The sequence below is a fragment of the Bubalus kerabau genome, chromosome 6, assembly GCF_029407905.1.
Source record: "Bubalus kerabau isolate K-KA32 ecotype Philippines breed swamp buffalo chromosome 6, PCC_UOA_SB_1v2, whole genome shotgun sequence".
Lineage (NCBI taxonomy): Eukaryota > Metazoa > Chordata > Mammalia > Artiodactyla > Bovidae > Bubalus > Bubalus kerabau.
The window spans coordinates 104,192,474-104,210,960 of record NC_073629.1 but is presented as its reverse complement, the minus strand read 5'-3'; the positions used below and the strand labels follow the sequence as shown (position 1 = coordinate 104,210,960).

The following is an 18,487-nucleotide window of genomic DNA, read 5'->3' as shown; positions in this document are numbered from 1 at the left end:
AGGATACATGGGTATTTATGAAGGAGCTTGAGCAAAGGAGAATTCAGCATAGAATTGGGGCAAAGGTCCAGAGTCCAGGCTTTAGTTGATAGAAGTCATGAGGGTCAACATCATCCTTCTGTCCTCCACCTAAGCGGGGCCTTAGTTCCTGCCGAACTCAAAGACATGGATCAGACTGCTATGTATTTCCCTTGAGGAGGAACTAGCGCTAATTTTACCACTGAACTATTGTTTCTTGACTGCTTTTGCTGCACTTCTTCACTTCCCTTAAAATCATTAACTACTGAGACCTGTTCAGGGACAAGCATTGTGGCCAGGTTTAGATCACAAAATGGAGTAAGCCAAAACTGTCTTCTCTTATGTCAAGAAATGATGCCTGGTTCTTTCTCTGGAGACTCCCTGCCCTGCCGGCTTACAGTAGCACAAGAGGAGCATGGTGGCTCTTCTGTGCTCTCCCCCACGCTTTCCAGACTGTGTGCACGTGCCTCTGATTGGCAGAAACCGAACTGAAACCCTGCTGTCAAGGGAGTTTGGGAAATGTCATTTTCAGACTTCCAATCTTGCAGCACATGGGGAGAGCTTAGAAAAGTAAGGGTCCTGGTGAGCAATGTCACAGTCTACTTTGTATAAGCAGCTTCCATCCAAACCCTTTTACCCATATTCAACCTTATAAATGACAAGAATAGTATGCTTCCACTGAGTAGAATGCACTGTCACTCATGCAAATGAAGGTGAAACAGCACAACTCAGATTGGGGCTTGAACCCATTGTCTTAATTGAGATCACACACGTGTTCTCAGGACTTAATGAAACTCAGGTTCTTCTGTCTTGTCTCAGAAAGAATTCAGTGAGAGACAAAGTGATAGGTAAGAAGCGGATTTATTTAGAGAGATACACATTCCATAGGTAGACTGTGGTCCGACTCAAAAGGCCAGAGTGGCTCTGAAAGAAACACACTCCACAGGCAGAGTATGGACCATTTCAGAAGGCAAGAAGTCCAGAAATATGGCATAGTTAGTTTTTATGGACTGAGTAATTTCATTGTAGGGAACTGGAATGCAAAAGTAGGAAGTCAAGAAACACCTGGAGTAACAGGCAAATTTGGCCTTGGAATACGGAATGAAGCATGGCAAAGACTAATAGAGTTTTGCCAAGAAAATGCACTGGTCATAGCAAACACCCTCTTTCAACAACACAAGAAAAGACTCTACACATGGACATCACCAGATGGTCAACACCGAAATCAGATTGATTATGTTCTTTGCAGCCAAAGATGGAGAAGCCTTATACAGTCAACAAAAATAAGACCAGGAGCTGACTGTGGCTCAGATCATGAACTCCTTATTGCCAAATTCAGACTTAAATTGAAGAAAGTAGGGAAAATCACTAGACCATTCAGGTATGACCTAAATCAAATCCCTTATGATTATACAGTGGAAGTGAGAAATCGATTTAAGGGCCTAGATCTGATAGACAGAGTGCCTGATGAGCTATGGAATGAGATTTGTGACATTGTACAGGAGACAGGGATCAAGACCATCCCCATGGAAAAGAAATGCAAAAAAGCAAAATGGCTGTCTGGGGAGGCCTTACAAATAGCTGTGAAAAGAAGAGAAGTGTAAAGCAAAGGAGAAAAGGAAAAATATAAGCATCTGAATGCAGAGTTCCAAAGAATGGCAAGAAGAGATAGGAAAGCCTTCCTCAGTGATCAATGCAAAGAAAGAGAGGAAAACAACAGAATGGGAAAGACTAGAGATCTCTTCAAGAAAATTAGAGATACCAAGGGAACATTTCATGCAAAGATGGGATAAAGATGTCGATAAAGGACAGAAATGGTATGGACCTAACAGAAGCAGAAGATATTAAGAAGAGGTGGCAAGAATACACAGAAGAACTGTACAAAAAAGATCTTCACGACCCAGATAATCACAATGGTGTGATCACTGACCTAGAGCCAGATATCCTGAAACGTGAAGTCCAGTGGGCCTTAAAAAGCATCACTACAAACAAAGCTAGTGGAGGTGATGGAAGTCCAGTTGAGCTATTTCAAATCCTGAAAGATGATGCTGTGAAAGTGCTGCACTCAATATGCCAGCAAATTTGGAAAACTCAGCAGTGGCCACAGGACTGGAAAAGGTCAGTTTTCATTCCAATCCCAAAGAAAGGCAATGCCAAAGAATGCTCAAACTACCGCACAATTGCACTCATCTCACATGCTAGTAAAGTAATGCTCAAAATTCTCCAAGCCAGGCTTCAGCAATATGTGAACCATGAACTTCCTGATGTTCAAGCTGGTTTTAGAAAAGGCAGAGGAACCAGAGATCAAATTGCCAACATCTGCTGGATCATGGAAAAAGCAAGAGAGTTCCAGAAAAACATCTATTTCTGCTTTATTGGCTATGCCAAAGCCTTTGACTGTGTGGATCACAAGAAACTGTGGAAAATTCTGAAAGAGATGGGAATACCAGACCACCTGATCTGCCTCTTGAGAAACCTGTATGCAGGTCAGGAAGCAAGAGTTAGAACTGGACATGGAACAACAGACTGGTTCCAAATAGGAAAAGGAGTTCATCAAGGCTGTATATTGTCACCCTGTTTATTTAACTTCTATGCAGAGTACATCATGAGAAACACTGGACTGGAAGAAACACAAGCTGGAATCAAGATTGCCGGGAGAAATATCAATAACCTCAGATATGCAGATGACACCACCCTTATGGCAGAAAGTGAAGAGGAACTCAAAAGCCTCTTGATGAAAGTGAAAGTGGAGAGAGAAAAAGTTGGCTTAAAGCTCAACATTCAGAAAACAAAGATCATGGCATCTGGTCCCATCACTTCATGGGAAATAGATGGGGAAACAGTGAAAACAGTGTCAGACTTTATTTTTCTGGGCTCCAAAATCACTGCAGATAGTGATTGCAGCCATGAAATTAAAAGACGCTTACTCCTTGGAAGGAAAGTTATGACCAACCTAGGCAGCATATTCAAAAGCAGAGACATGACTTTGCCAACAAAGGTCCGTCTAGTCAAGGCTATGGTTTTTCCTGTGGTCGTGTATGCATGTGAGAGTTGGACCGTGAAGAAGGCTGAGTGCCGAAGAATTGATGCTTTTGAACTGTGGTGTTGGAGAAGACTCTTGAGAGTCCCTTGGACTGCAAGGAGATCCAACCAGTCCATTCTGAAGGAGATCAGCCCTGGGATTTCTTTGGAAGGACTGATGCTGAAGCTGAAACTCCAGTACTTTTGCCACCTCATGCGAAGAGTTGACTCATTGGAAAAGACTCTGATGCTGGGAGGGATTGGGGGCAGGAGGAGAAGGGGATGACAGAGGATGAGATGGCTGGATGGCATCACTGACTTGATGGACTTGAGTCTGAGTGAACTCCAGGAGTTTGTGATGGACAGGGAGGCCTGGCGTGCTGCGATTCATGGGGTCGCAAAGAGTTGGACACGACTGAGTCACCGAACTGAACTGAATGATGGGAAGATGAGTCCAACCATTTTGGAGAAGGGGCAGAATTGGGCCATACCCACTGACCCCTTTTTGCCTTTTATGGTTGGCCTTGGAATGGTCTGGCACCTGTGGGTGTATCACTTACCTAATTACAGTGAGCATATAATGAGGCTCAAGGCCTAGTGGAAATTAAATCTTCTGCCATCTTTTTTTTTTTTTATTTTTTTTTATTTTTAAACTTTACATCATTGTATTAGTTTTGCCAAATATCAAAATGAATCCGCCACAGGTATACATGTGTTCCCCATCCTGAACCCTCCTCCCTCCTCCCTCCCCATTCCATCCCTCTGGGTCGTCCCAGTGCACCAGGCCCAAGCATCCAGTATCGTGCATCGAACCTGGACTGGCAACTCATTTCATACATGATATTATACATGTTTCAATGCCATTCTCCCAAATCTTCCCACCCTCTCCCTCTCTCACAGAGTCCATAAGACTGTTCTATACATCAGTGTCTCTTTTGCTGTCTCGTACACAGGGTTATTGTTACCATCTTTCTAAATTCCATATATATGCATTAGTATACTGTATTGGTGTTTTTCTTTCTGGCTTACTTCACTCTGTATAATAGGCTCCAGTTTCATCCACCTCATTAGAACTGATTCAAATGTATTCTTTTTAATGGCTGAGTAATACTCCATTGTGTATATGTACCACAGCTTTCTTATCCATTCATCTGCTGATGGACATCTAGGTTGCTTCCATGTCCTGGCTATTATAAACAGTGCTGCGATGAACATTGAGGTACACGTGTCTCTTTCCCTTCTGGTTTCCTCAGTGTGTATGCCCAGCAGTGGGATTGCTGGATCATAAGGCAGGTCTATTTCCAGTTTTTTAAGGAATCTCCACACTGTTCTCCATAGTGGCTGTACTAGTTTGCATTCCCACCAACAGTGCAAGAGGGTTCCCTTTTCTCCACACCCTCTCCAGCATTTATTGCTTGTAGACTTTTGGATCGCAGCCATTCTGACTGGTGTGAAATGGTACCTCATAGTGGTTTTGATTTGCATTTCTCTGATAATGAGTGATGTTGAGCATCTTTTCATGTGTTTGTTAGCCATCTGTATGTCTTCTTTGGAGAAATGTCTATTTAGTTCTTTGGCCCATTTTTTGATTGGGTCATTTATTTTTCTGGAGTTGAGCTGTAGGAGTTGCTTGTATATTCTCAAGATTAGTTGTTTGTCAGTTGCTTCATTTGCTATTATCTTCTCCCATTCTGAAGGCTGTCTTTTCACCTTGCTAATAGTTTCCTTTGATGTGCAGAAGCTTTTAAGGTTAATTAGGCCCCATTTGTTTATTTTTGCTTTTATTTCCAATATTCTGGGAGGTGGGTCATAGAGGATCCTGCTGTGATATATGTCAGAGAGTGTTTTGCCTGTGTTCTCCTCTAGGAGTTTTATAGTTTCTGGTCTTACGTTTAGATCTTTAATCCATTTTGAGTTGACCCTAATCATTTCAACCAGTGTTTGTCATATCTTCAACAGTTATGTCATTCTTTTAAAGGTTGTGCCCTGCTTCCTGTTTCCCTGATACACGTAACTTCTGAAAGTCCCAGCAGTATCTGTGGTCATTTTTGGATAATGTAATTGCTACTTCTTCACTCTCAATCCACATGGATATACTAACTTTAAAAACTTAATTACAAATTAACCAGCAATAATACAATAAATTAACTACCAATAAACGTGTTTTGGGATATAGGTTTGAAAAGCCATTCCTATTCCAGCTCTTAGTTTCTTTCCCATATTCTGGCTCCGAGAGAGACCACAGCATATTTCAATCACTGGTTGAAGGTTTAGACATCATCTTATAGGACAACACAGGACCTCAGAAGATGTTGTCACCTGGTCGGCATCATGCCTACATCTTCCATAGGTCTTTCCACTGTTTTGCAGTTTTGGGGGTTTTTTTCCCCGGATAGTAGGATATATGATGAGAGCAATGACTGAGACTTTGTTTCACTTCTCTTACCTTAAAATGATTTTCTTGTTCAGGAACTATGCCAAGTAGTAGTATATCACAACAGGAAATGAAGAATTTGGAAAGCCCACAGATGGTAGTCCTGGCAAAAGCACTGTGGACAGAGAAAGAAAATCTATGTCTAAAATGAGTGTCTCTTTCACTGAGGACAAATTGTTGTTCTCTCCATGGTGGAAGAGGTCCAGTATAATAAACTTACTATCCGGTGACTGTCGCCACCCCCCACCCCCCACAGTGGATGGTCCCATATCAATAGCTCAACACTGATCTTTGCTTTTGGCAAGTTGAGTAGATTAGCCTTAGTAACCCCTTGTCCACTTTGTACATGAGTCCAAATGAGTGAGCACATAAAGGATAGAAAAAGAGGCTAAGTGACATCTACAGAATGTACTGTTTTTTTTCCACTTGATTATTGAGGGCCACCTCTTCTGTAGAAGCCCTCTGCTGTGGAAAAGCACATGAGGCACATATATGTTCACACTCTAGGCTTGTGCTGTCTAATATTGTGTCAACTAGCCACTGTGGCTATCTAAATTTAAATTAAAAATTTAGTTCCGGAGACATACTAGGCACGTTTCATGTGCTCAGTAGCTGCATGCAGCTAGTGACCACCCTGCTGGAGAGTGCAGGCACGGAACACTTCCACCGGTAGGACACATTTCATCAATCTTCCAATATTATTCTTTCCAAATCCCTGATCATCTGGCCAAACTATTAGAAACTTCCTGTGAGTTAGCATCGGTCCCTGCCTCTGGATGCCTCTCTTTCCAGGCAAAGTGAACACAGACTTTGCCCACTGAGATTTCCCTTCCCACTGGTCTGAAGGACCACCCCTCAGTTGGGGCTGTCATGCCGCAGCAGCCCTATTTCAACTGGTTGCCATATTTTGTACAGAATCATAAGTACATCAGGCCAAAATTACTCTTTCTCGGCTAACTGGTAATACATAACTCCCCTTGAGGCCATAGGTTTGGGTTGAGAGAGGTGGTGATACAATAGAAGTAAGTATCACTTGCTCATGCAGCTTGCTCAGTATTTTCCATAGCATTTCTGTTTGAGGACGGAGTACTACTGCCCATGCCCAACTCAATGCTCAGTGGATAATAGAACACCTCGTTTCAGGAAGGGCAGCTCAGGTTACTCGACCCTTTCTTTCTTGTGGCCAACCATGAGAGGTGATTAAGAGGAGAGATGACTCTCCTCCCAAATCCTAAGATTAAACTAAAGCTTTCCAGAGGCTCTGTGTTGTTTTCTCATCTGCCACAGAAACTTGGGGCAAATTTGGGTCTGCTGGATCATAAAGCCCAAATGGCAAAGCAGTTTGCACCACAGCCTGGCACAGCGTGGCTCTTTGTCTTGCTTTGGGCACCACTAAAACCTGACAGACTTGATGGTTGCTTGATAAATGGGCTGAAGGAACAAAGGTGGTATTAGTTGATTCTAGACTCAGAAGAGGCTTTCTAAGAACCTGGCCTCTTCTATCATCAATAGCCCTCATGCCTTAGGTTGGAAAGCCAGCAAGGAGAATCTGCTCTTCCATATTGTCTAGGCTGACTACACGCTCAAGAACTGGGAAATTCACAAACTGAGGAGCTTCACAAACCCACTAGACCCATTGTGAAACCTATATTGAGCCAATGAGTCTCTGCAAACACACTCTAAGACACTGTGTTTAAACTCCCATTTTCCACCTTACTTCCTCAAGTCCCCACTCTGAATTCTGAACCTCAGTTGCATTTTGGGTTCCATGGTGCTAGTGCTGACTGAGAACCACTGGACTGTATGTAGTTCCCCCCAAAGCTACATAATCCCCTTTCTCCAGTTCCCTGTCACCTGGGTAAAAGGCCACAGATCCCTTTGGGAAAGGCTTGGGAGAAGACCGCATGCTCGTGCAGTGTCACACACCAGGTTCTTCCTGAAGAAAACCTGGCTAAAGGACCCTGGGTCTGAACTGGCTCAGGTCTGAGGACTGAGTAAGAGGCCATTACTCTCTGTTGTTGTCATTCAAATTGGACCTCTTAAAAATACAACGCAAGTAAAACTTTAATAGGCTGTTCATGTATTTTAGTTCTGTAATCACTGTGATCAGTTAAGTACAACCAGTGATTGCTACGAGTCTAGCCATTTGGTTTTGTCTCCAGCCCTATTGTCTCATAGCAGTACTAATGCCCACCTTGTATTGGGGATTAAGCTTGACTTTTGACACTCGGCAGTAGCATCACCCCCCATCATAAAATCAGGGCTCAATTCCAATGTTTGCATCTCTCACTGTCATCCTCACCGGAGAGCGTTATGGAGCATTTCAAGGAATCTGGTACTCACCAGTGTATTTGGCAAAGTCTTTGTGAAAGGAATGTCTTCTGAGTCATCTGAGGATCATGATGAGTTGGGTGAGCAGGTTACCTATGGTAAATCTACTCCAAACTTCCTATCTACTTAAGACTCTGGATTCTTTCCTCTTAGTATGGCATTTGAATATCATTTAACCCTGGTCACTGTAGAGTCCAACTTTCAGTCCACCAGCCAAGCAAACTATTAAAGTCACTTTAGATTTTTAAATTAACACATTAAACCTTGAATCTCTGTAAGTGTATCCATCAGGTCAGTAAATTCAGCCTATTCAACATTATATTCCTTTCTCCCTAGTATATATAAACACCCTTGGAATACAGTCCTATGTATATTCCTCAGGTTTCTGCCAATTTAACATAAAATCTTTCTACTCTTTCAGTATGTCAGTCCTCCTAGGTCAGTGACTATACTCAACTCCTTTTCCCCAGGATGTGCTGGGACCTGACTCTCATTGTGGGATTCGAGGCAAAGACAAGCAGTGGTGGTGGCATAGGGGTGGCTCTTAAGAACAGCGGGTATCATTGCACAGGTAAATGCCCCAGGTGGAGTCAGTAGAGTCCTGGAGACAAGGGTGCTTAATCTCCTGAGACAGTAGGACTGCTTATGCTGATAAGAGGGGCTCAGGAGGGTTTTGAGGCCCAGGGTGCTTAAGGTTATTGGGATCCTGTCAGATGTTCTTGTTCCCAGTTCTCAGATTTCCATGTTTTCCAAATAAAACTCTATTTTTCATATAAGAGATCTAGCAAGGCTATGAAGTCAACTTGTGCTTGCAGTTCTGCAACCTACTTGATGAAATTTGGATTTGGATTTTGGATATATTGACCTGCTGCCTACATGAAGGAAGTGCACTGGGTTTCTGAGTATGCCTTGTTCCAGTAATCAAACCCTGCATTGGCCATTTTCTCCTCTAGGGCTCATTAACTTGGTCAGATGTAGCTAACCACCCCACACATCTTAGGGTTGTCAGACTTTTTATATAGGCTTACACAACTGCAGGAATCACAAGTCAGGAAAAGGAGCTACGAGCTTTCAGAAATTCTGGAGGCGCAAAAATCACAGGAAGCTGCTATGGTTTCTGTAAGCCTTTTTTAGCAGAAAGGCTTTGCCCATTTACATTCTCTCAAACATCACACCTTTCTTCACCAGTGTATTCTCATTTTTTAAAATGTTTTTCAGCATCTCAAGAGCAACCAGGAATTGTCAAACAAGCTGTCTGTGTTGCAGCAGGAGAAGAAAGCTCTATGTGAAGAAAATGAGCACCTTTTGAAGCAGTTTGATCTCCATGTGAGGTAAACAAAAATAAGTTCCCCTTAGAAGAAGACTGTGTAGAGTAAAGCTCATTCTTAGAGAGCCAGCTCCTGAGATCAGCAGGGGATGCTCACCGAGGTGACTTTCCAAGAACACCACACCATTGTCCTTCCTTCCCAGAAGCTGTACCTACCGGGCTTTTTCTAGGGTGGAATGGGGCCTTATTTCTTCTCAAGAACCGGAGGGGGAAGGCAATTGCTATTTCTTGAGCTCTAGTGGTATCTAACATCTTGCTCTTTCCCAAATACATCCCTCTGACTTGCCTTCAGGCTTTTCCCCTTCACACGCTGTCCTCAGTCTGAACCATGCTCTTCCATTTCAACTCTTCCTTCTCAGACAAGCCTTCCTTGACACCTTCAGCCTGGGCTGGATGAGGTGCTCACTCTTTGTGTCCCTATAGCCTTTTGTACGTGACTATCTGTGATTCTTGAAGAACTCACCATGTTGTTCTGAAATAATGTGATTCACACCTATCTTCCTCACTAGACTATAGGTTTTAAAGGACATGGGCCACAGTCTTATGCATCTTTTTACCCACAGTCCCTGGTATATAGAAGGTGCTCAATAAAAATTTGTGTTCCCAGGCTTCCTGCTCTTTCTTCCATTCCCTGGTCATCATCCCACCAGATTCCTCCCACTCTCCTCCTCTCTCAAGTCTAGCATGGTAGTTCAGAGTATGGACTCTGGACCATATTGCCTGGGTACAATTCCTGGTTCTACTAGGAACTAGCTGTGTGACCTTGGACAAGTTACTAACCTCTCTGTGCCTGAGATATCTCATCTTTAAAATGAGCAAAATAGCCATTACTTTCACATAAAGTTGTTGGGAGAATTAAATGATGAATAAATAAATGTAATAGAACAGTGTCTAGCACAAAGCTGATATTCAATTCAGTTCAGTCACTCAGTTGTGTCTGACTCTTTGCAACCCCATGAACCGCAGCACACCAGGCCTCCCTGTCCATCACCAACTCCCAGAGTCCACCCAAACCCATGTCCATTGAGTCAATGATGCCATCCAACCATCTCATCCTCTGTCGACCCCTTCTCCTTCTGCCCTCAATCTTTCCCAGCATCAGAGTCTTTTCCAATGAGTCAACTCTTCGCATGAGGTGGCCGAAGTATTGGAGTTTCAGCTTTAGCATCGGTCCTTCCAAAGAAATCCCAGGGGTGATCTCCTTTAGAATGGAATGGTTGGATCTCCTTGCAGGCCAAGGGACTCTCAAGAGTCTTCTCCAACACCACAGTTCAAAAGCATCAATTCTTCGGTGCTCAGCCTTCTTCACAGTCCAACTCTCACATCCATACATGACCACAGGAAAAACCATAGCCTTGACTAGATGGAACTTTGTTGGCAAACTAATGTCTCTGCTTTTTAATATGCTATCGAGGTTGGTCATAACTTTCCTTCCAAGGAGTAAGCATCTTTTAATTTCATGGCTGCAATCACCATCTGCAGTGATTTTGGAGCCCCAAAAAATAAAGTCTGACACTGTTTCCACTGTTTCATCTATCTGCCATGAAGTGATGGGACCAGATGCCATGATCTTAGTTTTCTGAATGTTGAGCTTTAAGCCAACTTTTTACTCTCCTCTTTCACTTTCATCAAGAGGCTGTTTAGTTCTTCACTTTCTGCCATAAGGTTGGTGTCATCTGCATATCTGAGGTTATTGATGCTTCTCCCAGCAATCTTGATTCCAGCTTGTGCTTCTTCCAGCCCAGCGTTTCTCATGATGTACGCTGCATAGAAGTTAAATAAGCAGGGTGATAATATATAGCCTTGACGTACTCCTTTTCCTATTTGGAATCAGTCTGTTGTTCCATGTCCAGTTCTAACTGTTGCTTCCTGACCTGCATACAGGTTTCTCAAGAGGCAGGTCAGGTGGTCTGGTATTCCCATCTCTTTCAGAATTTTCCACAGTTTCTTGTGATCCACACAGTCAAAGGCTTTGGCATAGTCAATAAAGCAGAAATAGATGTTTTTCTGGAACTCTCTTGCTTTTTCCATGATCTAGCGGATGTTGGCAATTTGATCTCTGGTTCCTCTTCCTTTTCTAAAACCAGCTTGAACATCTGGAAGTTGATGGTTCATGTACTGCTGTTATTATATCTACTTATTTTTAGTTTTCTTCTATGACCCACTTCTCTGCTTCTAGCTCTGCACCCCTCATTCTATTGTTTCTTTAGGTTGAAGTTTCTTATTCTCTTATGTTTTCACTTCCTATGTTGATGGTAGTAATAATGATTTGAAAACCACTTTCTGCTGTATAGTGGAAAAATCTTCAGTCATTCATATTGAGTATCTTGCTTTATCATATCACTGAGAAATATAGAAACATGGAAAGGAATGTGTGTGGCTCAGCTCATATTAAAATAACAAATCTAAGACTAGAACTCAGCCCTCTGCTAACCTGCACAGCGCTCTTCCCACTTAGTATCTGCCGTTAGAGGAAGGGGAGGGCATCCACAGAGCCCATGGTGTCTCACAGCAGTGGGTCCAGAAAGGCCAGGCAGGAGCTCAAGGTCTCCCTCTGTCAGGACCAAGATGCACCTTCCTGTCTTGGATCAGGAACCACCAGCATGTGCACTGACCACCTCAGAGCCAGGGATCCCAAAATGGATTCTCAGTGGAGATGTTTTACATTCTGCTGATCATGTAAGCACATTCCTGCTCTTTAACCAGCCTCGGAAGCATAGCCTGCTCGGGGTCTCAGTCAGATCCGGTATAAATCATTAATCTCACTGTTATCAATAAACAATGCTGATAGTTGGTGCAAACTGCCATGAAACTCCAGACCTGTGGTTGCAAAGCAACACTGTTTTAATTGGTATATTTCATTCCTGGACCACTGGTCAGTGCCAAGCAAGAACTTACACACAACAGTTCAGGCCTGCTGGATTCAACCCTCTAACATAGCCCTGATTTAGTTAAGAATTACCCACTGGTCCTGCAATTGATATTTTTATGCAAAATAACTTAAAACCACTTTTGTACTTATATTTTTCATTTTAAAAAATTATTTTTACAAATTTCTAGGTGTAGAATTACTAATCCAAAAGCTGGAGCTATGGATCTCAAAATGTATTATCAAACATTCAGAAGCATCCTACCAAAATTTTCTGCCATTATTGTGTGAGAGTAGAAATTTCACTACATCTGAATTTGTATTGGGTGCTACTTTTATGGGGGGAGGGCTCTGATGAAATTTTTCCCAATGCTCTTTCTTTTAACTGAGGTATAATTTACATATACACAGATTTTTAAATGTACAATTTGATGACTTTTGACAAATGTATATGCCCACTAAGCACAACCCCAATCAAGATACAGAAGATTTCCTTTATCCCTGACAGTCTGTTCCTTTTTTACCGTCAGTCTATATCTCCTGTTCCCTCACCTCCTCCCAGGAATCTACTCTTCTGATTTCTGTCTCTACTAGAATGGAATTATACTACATGTAATCTTTTGTGCCCGACTTCTTTTGCTCAGCTTATTCCATTAATTTTTATTTTGGAATAATTCCATTCAATTGTTTTTAATGATCAGTTATAGTCATAAATTACTTGTTATTTTATTTTGAATTTCTTTGATGGCTAGTGAGTCTGAATAGTTTTCCATATTATTAGTCCATAGTCTTTAGAACAGTGAATCCTAACCCTAGCTGCACATATGTGGGCCCCAACATAGATTAATTAAATCAGAATCTGTGAGGATAGAGCTTAGGGATCAATATTTTTCTAAAATCATCCCCATGTGATTCTGATGGGCACCTAGGGAAACTACAGCTTTAAGAAAGAAAATGGAAGGAATTGTCAAAACTCTAGGTTCATTTTTTTTTTCATTCCCCTGATCCTACTCCTGACCTTTATAAACAATGCTTAATTTTTTTCCCCATATTTTCCCAGCTACTCTTCCAGAGGAACAAATTCCTTGCCATTTTGAAATAAAAATGAAGGAAAGACCATCTGGTTTTACTTAAACATAAGCCAAAGTTGTCCTGAAATTTTAGAACATGAGTATTGTGCTGTCTTATCATGCATGCAGTTAACCAAGCCAACCATAAACTTAGAAAATCCACATGTTCTTTGGCAAGTTGGCCAGCAGGACTTCTGACCAAACTGGTAGGTGTGCCAAATAGCCAGCTAGCTATTTGGGAAGGTTCTAAGCTCTCATCAGCCTCACTGCATCCATGTACTTTTCATACCATGTAGTACTTCATGGGAAATAGATGGGGAAACAGTGGAAACAGTGTCAGACTTTATTTTTCTGGGCTCCAAAATCACTGCAGATGGTGACTGCAGCCATGAAATTAAAAGACGCTTACTCCTTGGAAGGAAAGTTATGACCAACCTAGATAGCATATTCAAAAGCAGAGACATTACTTTGCCAACAAAGGTCCATCTAGTCAAGGCTATGGTTTTTCCTGTGGTCATGTATGGATGTGAGAGTTGGACTGTGAAGAAGGCTGAGCACCGAAGAATTGATGCTTTTGAACTGTGGTGTTGGAGAAGACTCTTGAGAGTCCCTCGGACTGCAAGGAGATCCAACCAGTCCATTCTGAAGGAGATCAGTCCTGGGTGTTCTTTGGAAGGACTGATGCTAAAGCTGAAACTCCAATACTTTGGCCACCTCATGCGAAGAGTTGACTCATTGGAAAAGACTCTGATGCTGGGAGGGATTGGGGGCAGGAGGAGAAGGGGACGACAGAGGATGAGATGGCTGAATGGCATCATCGACTCGATGGACATGAATTTGGGTGAACTGCGGGAGTTGGTGATGGACAGGGAGGCCTGGCATGCTGCAATTCATGGCGTCACAAAGAGTCGGACACGACTGAGCAACTGAACTGACTGACTGAACTGAGTACTACTGGAAGAAGCCTGAATATCTAGCAATAGGAGCTAGTTAGGTCAAGTATTGCACATTCACTTGATGAATATTATACAGCTGTAAAAGATGGTGGCCATGAACATTAGAAGCAATATGAGAAAATGCTTGTGATACAATAAATGAAAAGAGCATAAAATAATTTTAACAGGGTTTAAACAGAAGATACTTATGAAAAGAGTGGAAGGAAATACAACAATATCATAAAATAGATCATATGGGAGTTGGGTTTTTTCCCAAATTTTTCTATAATTTATCATTTAAAAAATAAATAAAATTTTTTATTTTTATTAAAATTTTTAGGCCGAGGCGCCGCGCCCGTTGGCGGAGACAGCTGCGCGTCGAGGCCCGAGTGGCCCGGCCCAGCCCGCGGCGGCTCCGCATTAGTCAGTCGGGGCGGCCGCCCAGAGCCGCCGCGGGGGCGGCGGGGCTCCGGGCTCAGGGCTCGCGGATCCCGCTGAGCCGGCCGCGGATAGCGAGCCTGCCGCGAAGGCGACGGAGGCGGACGCGGGGCGGCGGCGGGGGAAGCGGGAGCCGCCTGGGATGTTCAGTCATGAAACGGGTCCGCACGGAGCAGATCAGATGGCCGTGTCCTGCTACCTCAAACGCCGGCAGTACGGGGATGCGGGCGGCCCGCTGAAGCAAGGCCTGCGGCTGTCGCAGAGCACTGAGGAGATGGCTGCCAGCCTCACAGTCCAATCGGAATCTGGTTGTGCCAACATAGTGTCCGCAGCCCCTTGCCAGGCAGAGCCCCAGCAATATGAAGTACAGTGCGGACGGCTGCGGAATTTTCTCACCGATTCTGACTCCCAGCACAGCCATGAAGTGATGCCTCTCCTCTACCCTCTCTTTGTCTACCTCCATCTCACCCTGATCCAGAACAGTCCGAAGAGCACAGTGGAAAGCTTTTACAGCCGCTTCCACGGAATGTTTCTGCAGAACGCCAGCCGGAAGGATGTTATCGAGCAGCTCCAGACCACTCAGACCGTCCAGGACATCCTGTCTAACTTCCGGCTGCGAGCCTTCCTGGACAACAAATACGTGGTTCGTCTGCAGGAAGACAGCTATAACTACCTTCTCCGCTACCTCCAGAGTGACAGCAACACCGCGCTGTGCAGGATCCTCGCCTGGCACATCCATCTGGACGTGCAGCCCGCCAAGAGGATGGACTACCAGCTCTACGCCAGTGGTGGCTTCTCCCGCGGCGAGGGCGGCGGCCTGGAGCCCACCGACATGCCAGCGCCCATCCTGCAGAATAAGGCCGCGCTGGAGCTCCTGCAGGAGAGCATCAAGCGTGTCAAGGACGGCCCCCACTCCCTCACCACCATCTACTTCTACGCCTTCTACAACACGGAGCAGCTGCTGAACACTGCAGAGGTCTCCCCGAACAGCAAGCTGCTCGCAGCAGGCTTTGACAACTCCTGTATAAAACTGTGGAGTCTGAGTTCCAAGAAGTTAAAGTCTGAACCCCATCAAGTAGATGTGTCCCGCATCCACTTGGCTTGTGATTTCCTAGAGGAGGAGGATGACAACGCAGGCACAGAGATGAAGGTCCTGCGGGGACACTGGGGGCCAGTGTACAGCACCAGGTTCCTCGCGGACAGCTCGGGGCTGCTTTCCTGCTCTGAAGACATGTCCATCAGGTACTGGGACCTGGGCACCTTCACCAACACCGTGCTGTACCAGGGCCACGCCTACCCCGTGTGGGACCTGGACATCAGCCCGCACAGCCTGTACTTCGCCAGCGGGTCCCATGACCGCACGGCCCGGCTGTGGTCATTTGATCGGACGTACCCCCTGCGAATCTACGCCGGGCACCTGGCAGACGTGGACTGCGTTAAGTTCCACCCCAATTCAAACTACTTAGCCACGGGCTCAACCGACAAGACGGTGCGGCTGTGGAGCACTCAGCAGGGGAACTCAGTGAGGCTCTTCACGGGCCACCGCGGCCCTGTGCTCTCCCTGGCTTTTTCCCCCAACAGTAAGTACCTGGCATCAGCAGGCGAGGACCAGCGGCTGAAGCTGTGGGACTTGGCGTCCGGGACCCTCTACAAAGAGCTGCGGGGCCACACGGACAACATCACCAGCCTCACCTTCAGCTCAGACAGCAGCCTGATCGCGTCAGCGTCCATGGACAACTCTGTGCGTGTCTGGGACATCAGAAGCGCACACTGTAGCACACCCGCCGACGGCTCATCCAGCGAGCTCCTGGGCGTCTACACCGGCCAGATAAGCAAAGTGCTGAGCGTGCAGTTCATGGCCTGCAACCTCCTGCTGGTGACTGGAATCACACAAGAAAATCGGGAACATTGATTTGGATCTTTGATATGACAGACTGGGGCGTGCGAAGGGCTCCAGACGGTTTTACTCCTGGCACTGGCTGTGATACTTGGAATTTTGAGGTTCAGGGAATTCAGAGAACTTGGTTGCACTTGTATTGGGAACTTGTATTGGGAGAAAGGGAAAATTCCTAGGTGACAGTTGGATCACTCCAGCTGACATGTTCTGGAAGTGGGTGGGCAGATTTGACTGAGAAAGTCTTGGGCTTTTGCAGCAAGGGTGGGAAAGAAAGATTCTTTTTGTGGCTGCACTTCTGTTAACAATTCTCTCCCCCGAAAGAACGGATTGTGGTAAAGAAATGAAAGTAATTAGAAGTGAAAAGTCAAAAGAAAGAATTAAAAAATGTTGAATTTCCAAATGATTCCGAGGTGTGGCTTTTCCAGCATCTTTTCCTCCTGAGATCATCCCTCCCACCTGCTTTGCAATAGCAGTTTAAAGAACAGTCTGTGAAACAAATCTTAAGTACGAACACACGCATCGAAAACTATGCTCTGAGGATGAAGCGACTTCTAATTTGTGGGAAAAGGATTAAATATTTCTGTTTTCTGAAAAGAGTTATTTTGTATTTTGTTTTCTATTAAAATGTGTTTAGTTTCCCCAATAAAATAAAATAAAATAAAAATTTTAACAGTCCCAATGGCAGAATAAGAGAGACAACAGCTGTCTGGCACGGAAGCTGCAGATGTGAGTTTTAATAGCCCACGGCAGAATGTGTGAAAGAAATTCTAGAAATCCATGTTGCATTTCAAATGATGTCAAAACATCAGAGGAACTGTGAACAGCTGGGAAACTCAGAGACCAACAGGTGTACCATTAGTGTTTAAACCTCTGAAGCTATGGACTAGGGGATGCTGAAACCCAGTGATAGCTTTTGACAAACTCGTCCCAGAATAAGGGAAAATGAGAATATTTGTGAGATGAAAATATCTTCCTGTGAAGAACCTGAGTCAATCCACAAGAATATATATTTCCTTTTATATAGTAGGTGCTACAAGGGCCGCAGAACTGAACAAGCCTAAAGCAGTTTTATAAACCTCAGTATCTAGAGTAACTCTTGAGTTGCTGTAGCAGAGACATTGAATAAGAATGTCTTTAGAAACGGAGGGGTTTCTCTTTTACCTAAAAGTGCAGGGAGCTCAATGTTTCCAAAGTCTAGACTCCTTTCTTGTTGTCGCTCCAGCATCTTTAGCACTTATCCTCACAGTCCAAGGCAGTTCATTATTATATTCACATTTTATCCAACAAGAAGGGAGAAAGAAGGGAAAGCAAGGGCATTCTGGTTTCCTTTAAGGCGCATTACTTCCACTCCAGCTACTGGCCGGAACTTACTCACATGGCCTCATCTAGCTGCCTCATCTAACTACAAAAAAACTACATTTTCTTGTAGCTCATGTTTGAGCAACCAAGTGCCAAGCTAAAACCAGAGGGTTTATAATGATAGAAGGAGAAGGTGTACTGGGGATCATCCCCACAGTCAGTCACTGCCACCTAAACTGACAAGCTGGTGACAAGAGCCAGTGTGCATGTCTCTGACCTCCAGGAATGCAAACTTCTCTGCTTGGTATCTGGCCAACAGCTGAATTAATCTTCTAAGGGGAAAATATGCAAAATGATTCTTTTATTTACAATCAACAGTTAGGGAGAGAGGGGCACTATTTTGGAAAATGGAAGATTTTGCAAAACACACTTGCTGCTGCTACTGCTAAGTCGCTTCAGTCGTGTCCGACTCTGTGCGACCCCATAGACAGCAGCCCACCAGGCTCCCCCGTCCCTGGGATTCTCCAGGCAAGAACACTGGAATGGGTTGCCATTTCCTAACTTAACCAGAGCAGAAGACTCTCTTGGAGTCGCTAGACTAAATTACCATCTAAATAAGTCTCCTTTGCTCTTCCCCTGCCATCCGGCTCCTAATTCTAAAAAAAAGTGTTAGTCGCTCAGTTGTGTCTGACTCTTTGCAATCCCATGGACTGTAGCCCACCAGGCTCCTCTGTCCATGGAATTCCCCAAGCAAGAATAATGGAGTGGGTAGCCATTCCCTTCTCCAGGGGATCTTCCCAACCCAGGGATCGAACCTGGGTCTCCAACATTGCAAGCAGATTTTTTTT

General features: G+C 44.3%; 2 protein-coding genes across 4 annotated transcripts in view; both read left to right on the top strand.

The window, feature by feature from the left end:
- Positions 1–18,487, top strand: part of CCDC30 (coiled-coil domain containing 30) — a 140,720-nt gene that overhangs the window by 106,580 nt on the left and 15,653 nt on the right. For all 3 annotated transcript variants that reach the window (XM_055586181.1, XM_055586179.1, XM_055586180.1), the window contains one exon: positions 9,023–9,135. In XM_055586181.1, coding sequence (XP_055442156.1) covers positions 9,023–9,135 — 113 coding nt within the window. The remainder of the gene's footprint in view (positions 1–9,022; positions 9,136–18,487) is intronic.
- Positions 14,596–17,087, top strand: LOC129655594 (TAF5-like RNA polymerase II p300/CBP-associated factor-associated factor 65 kDa subunit 5L). The gene is given in 2 exon segments (XM_055586182.1): positions 14,596–14,617; positions 14,620–17,087. Coding segments are annotated over 2 exon segments (1,758 nt in total). The 3' UTR covers positions 16,356–17,087.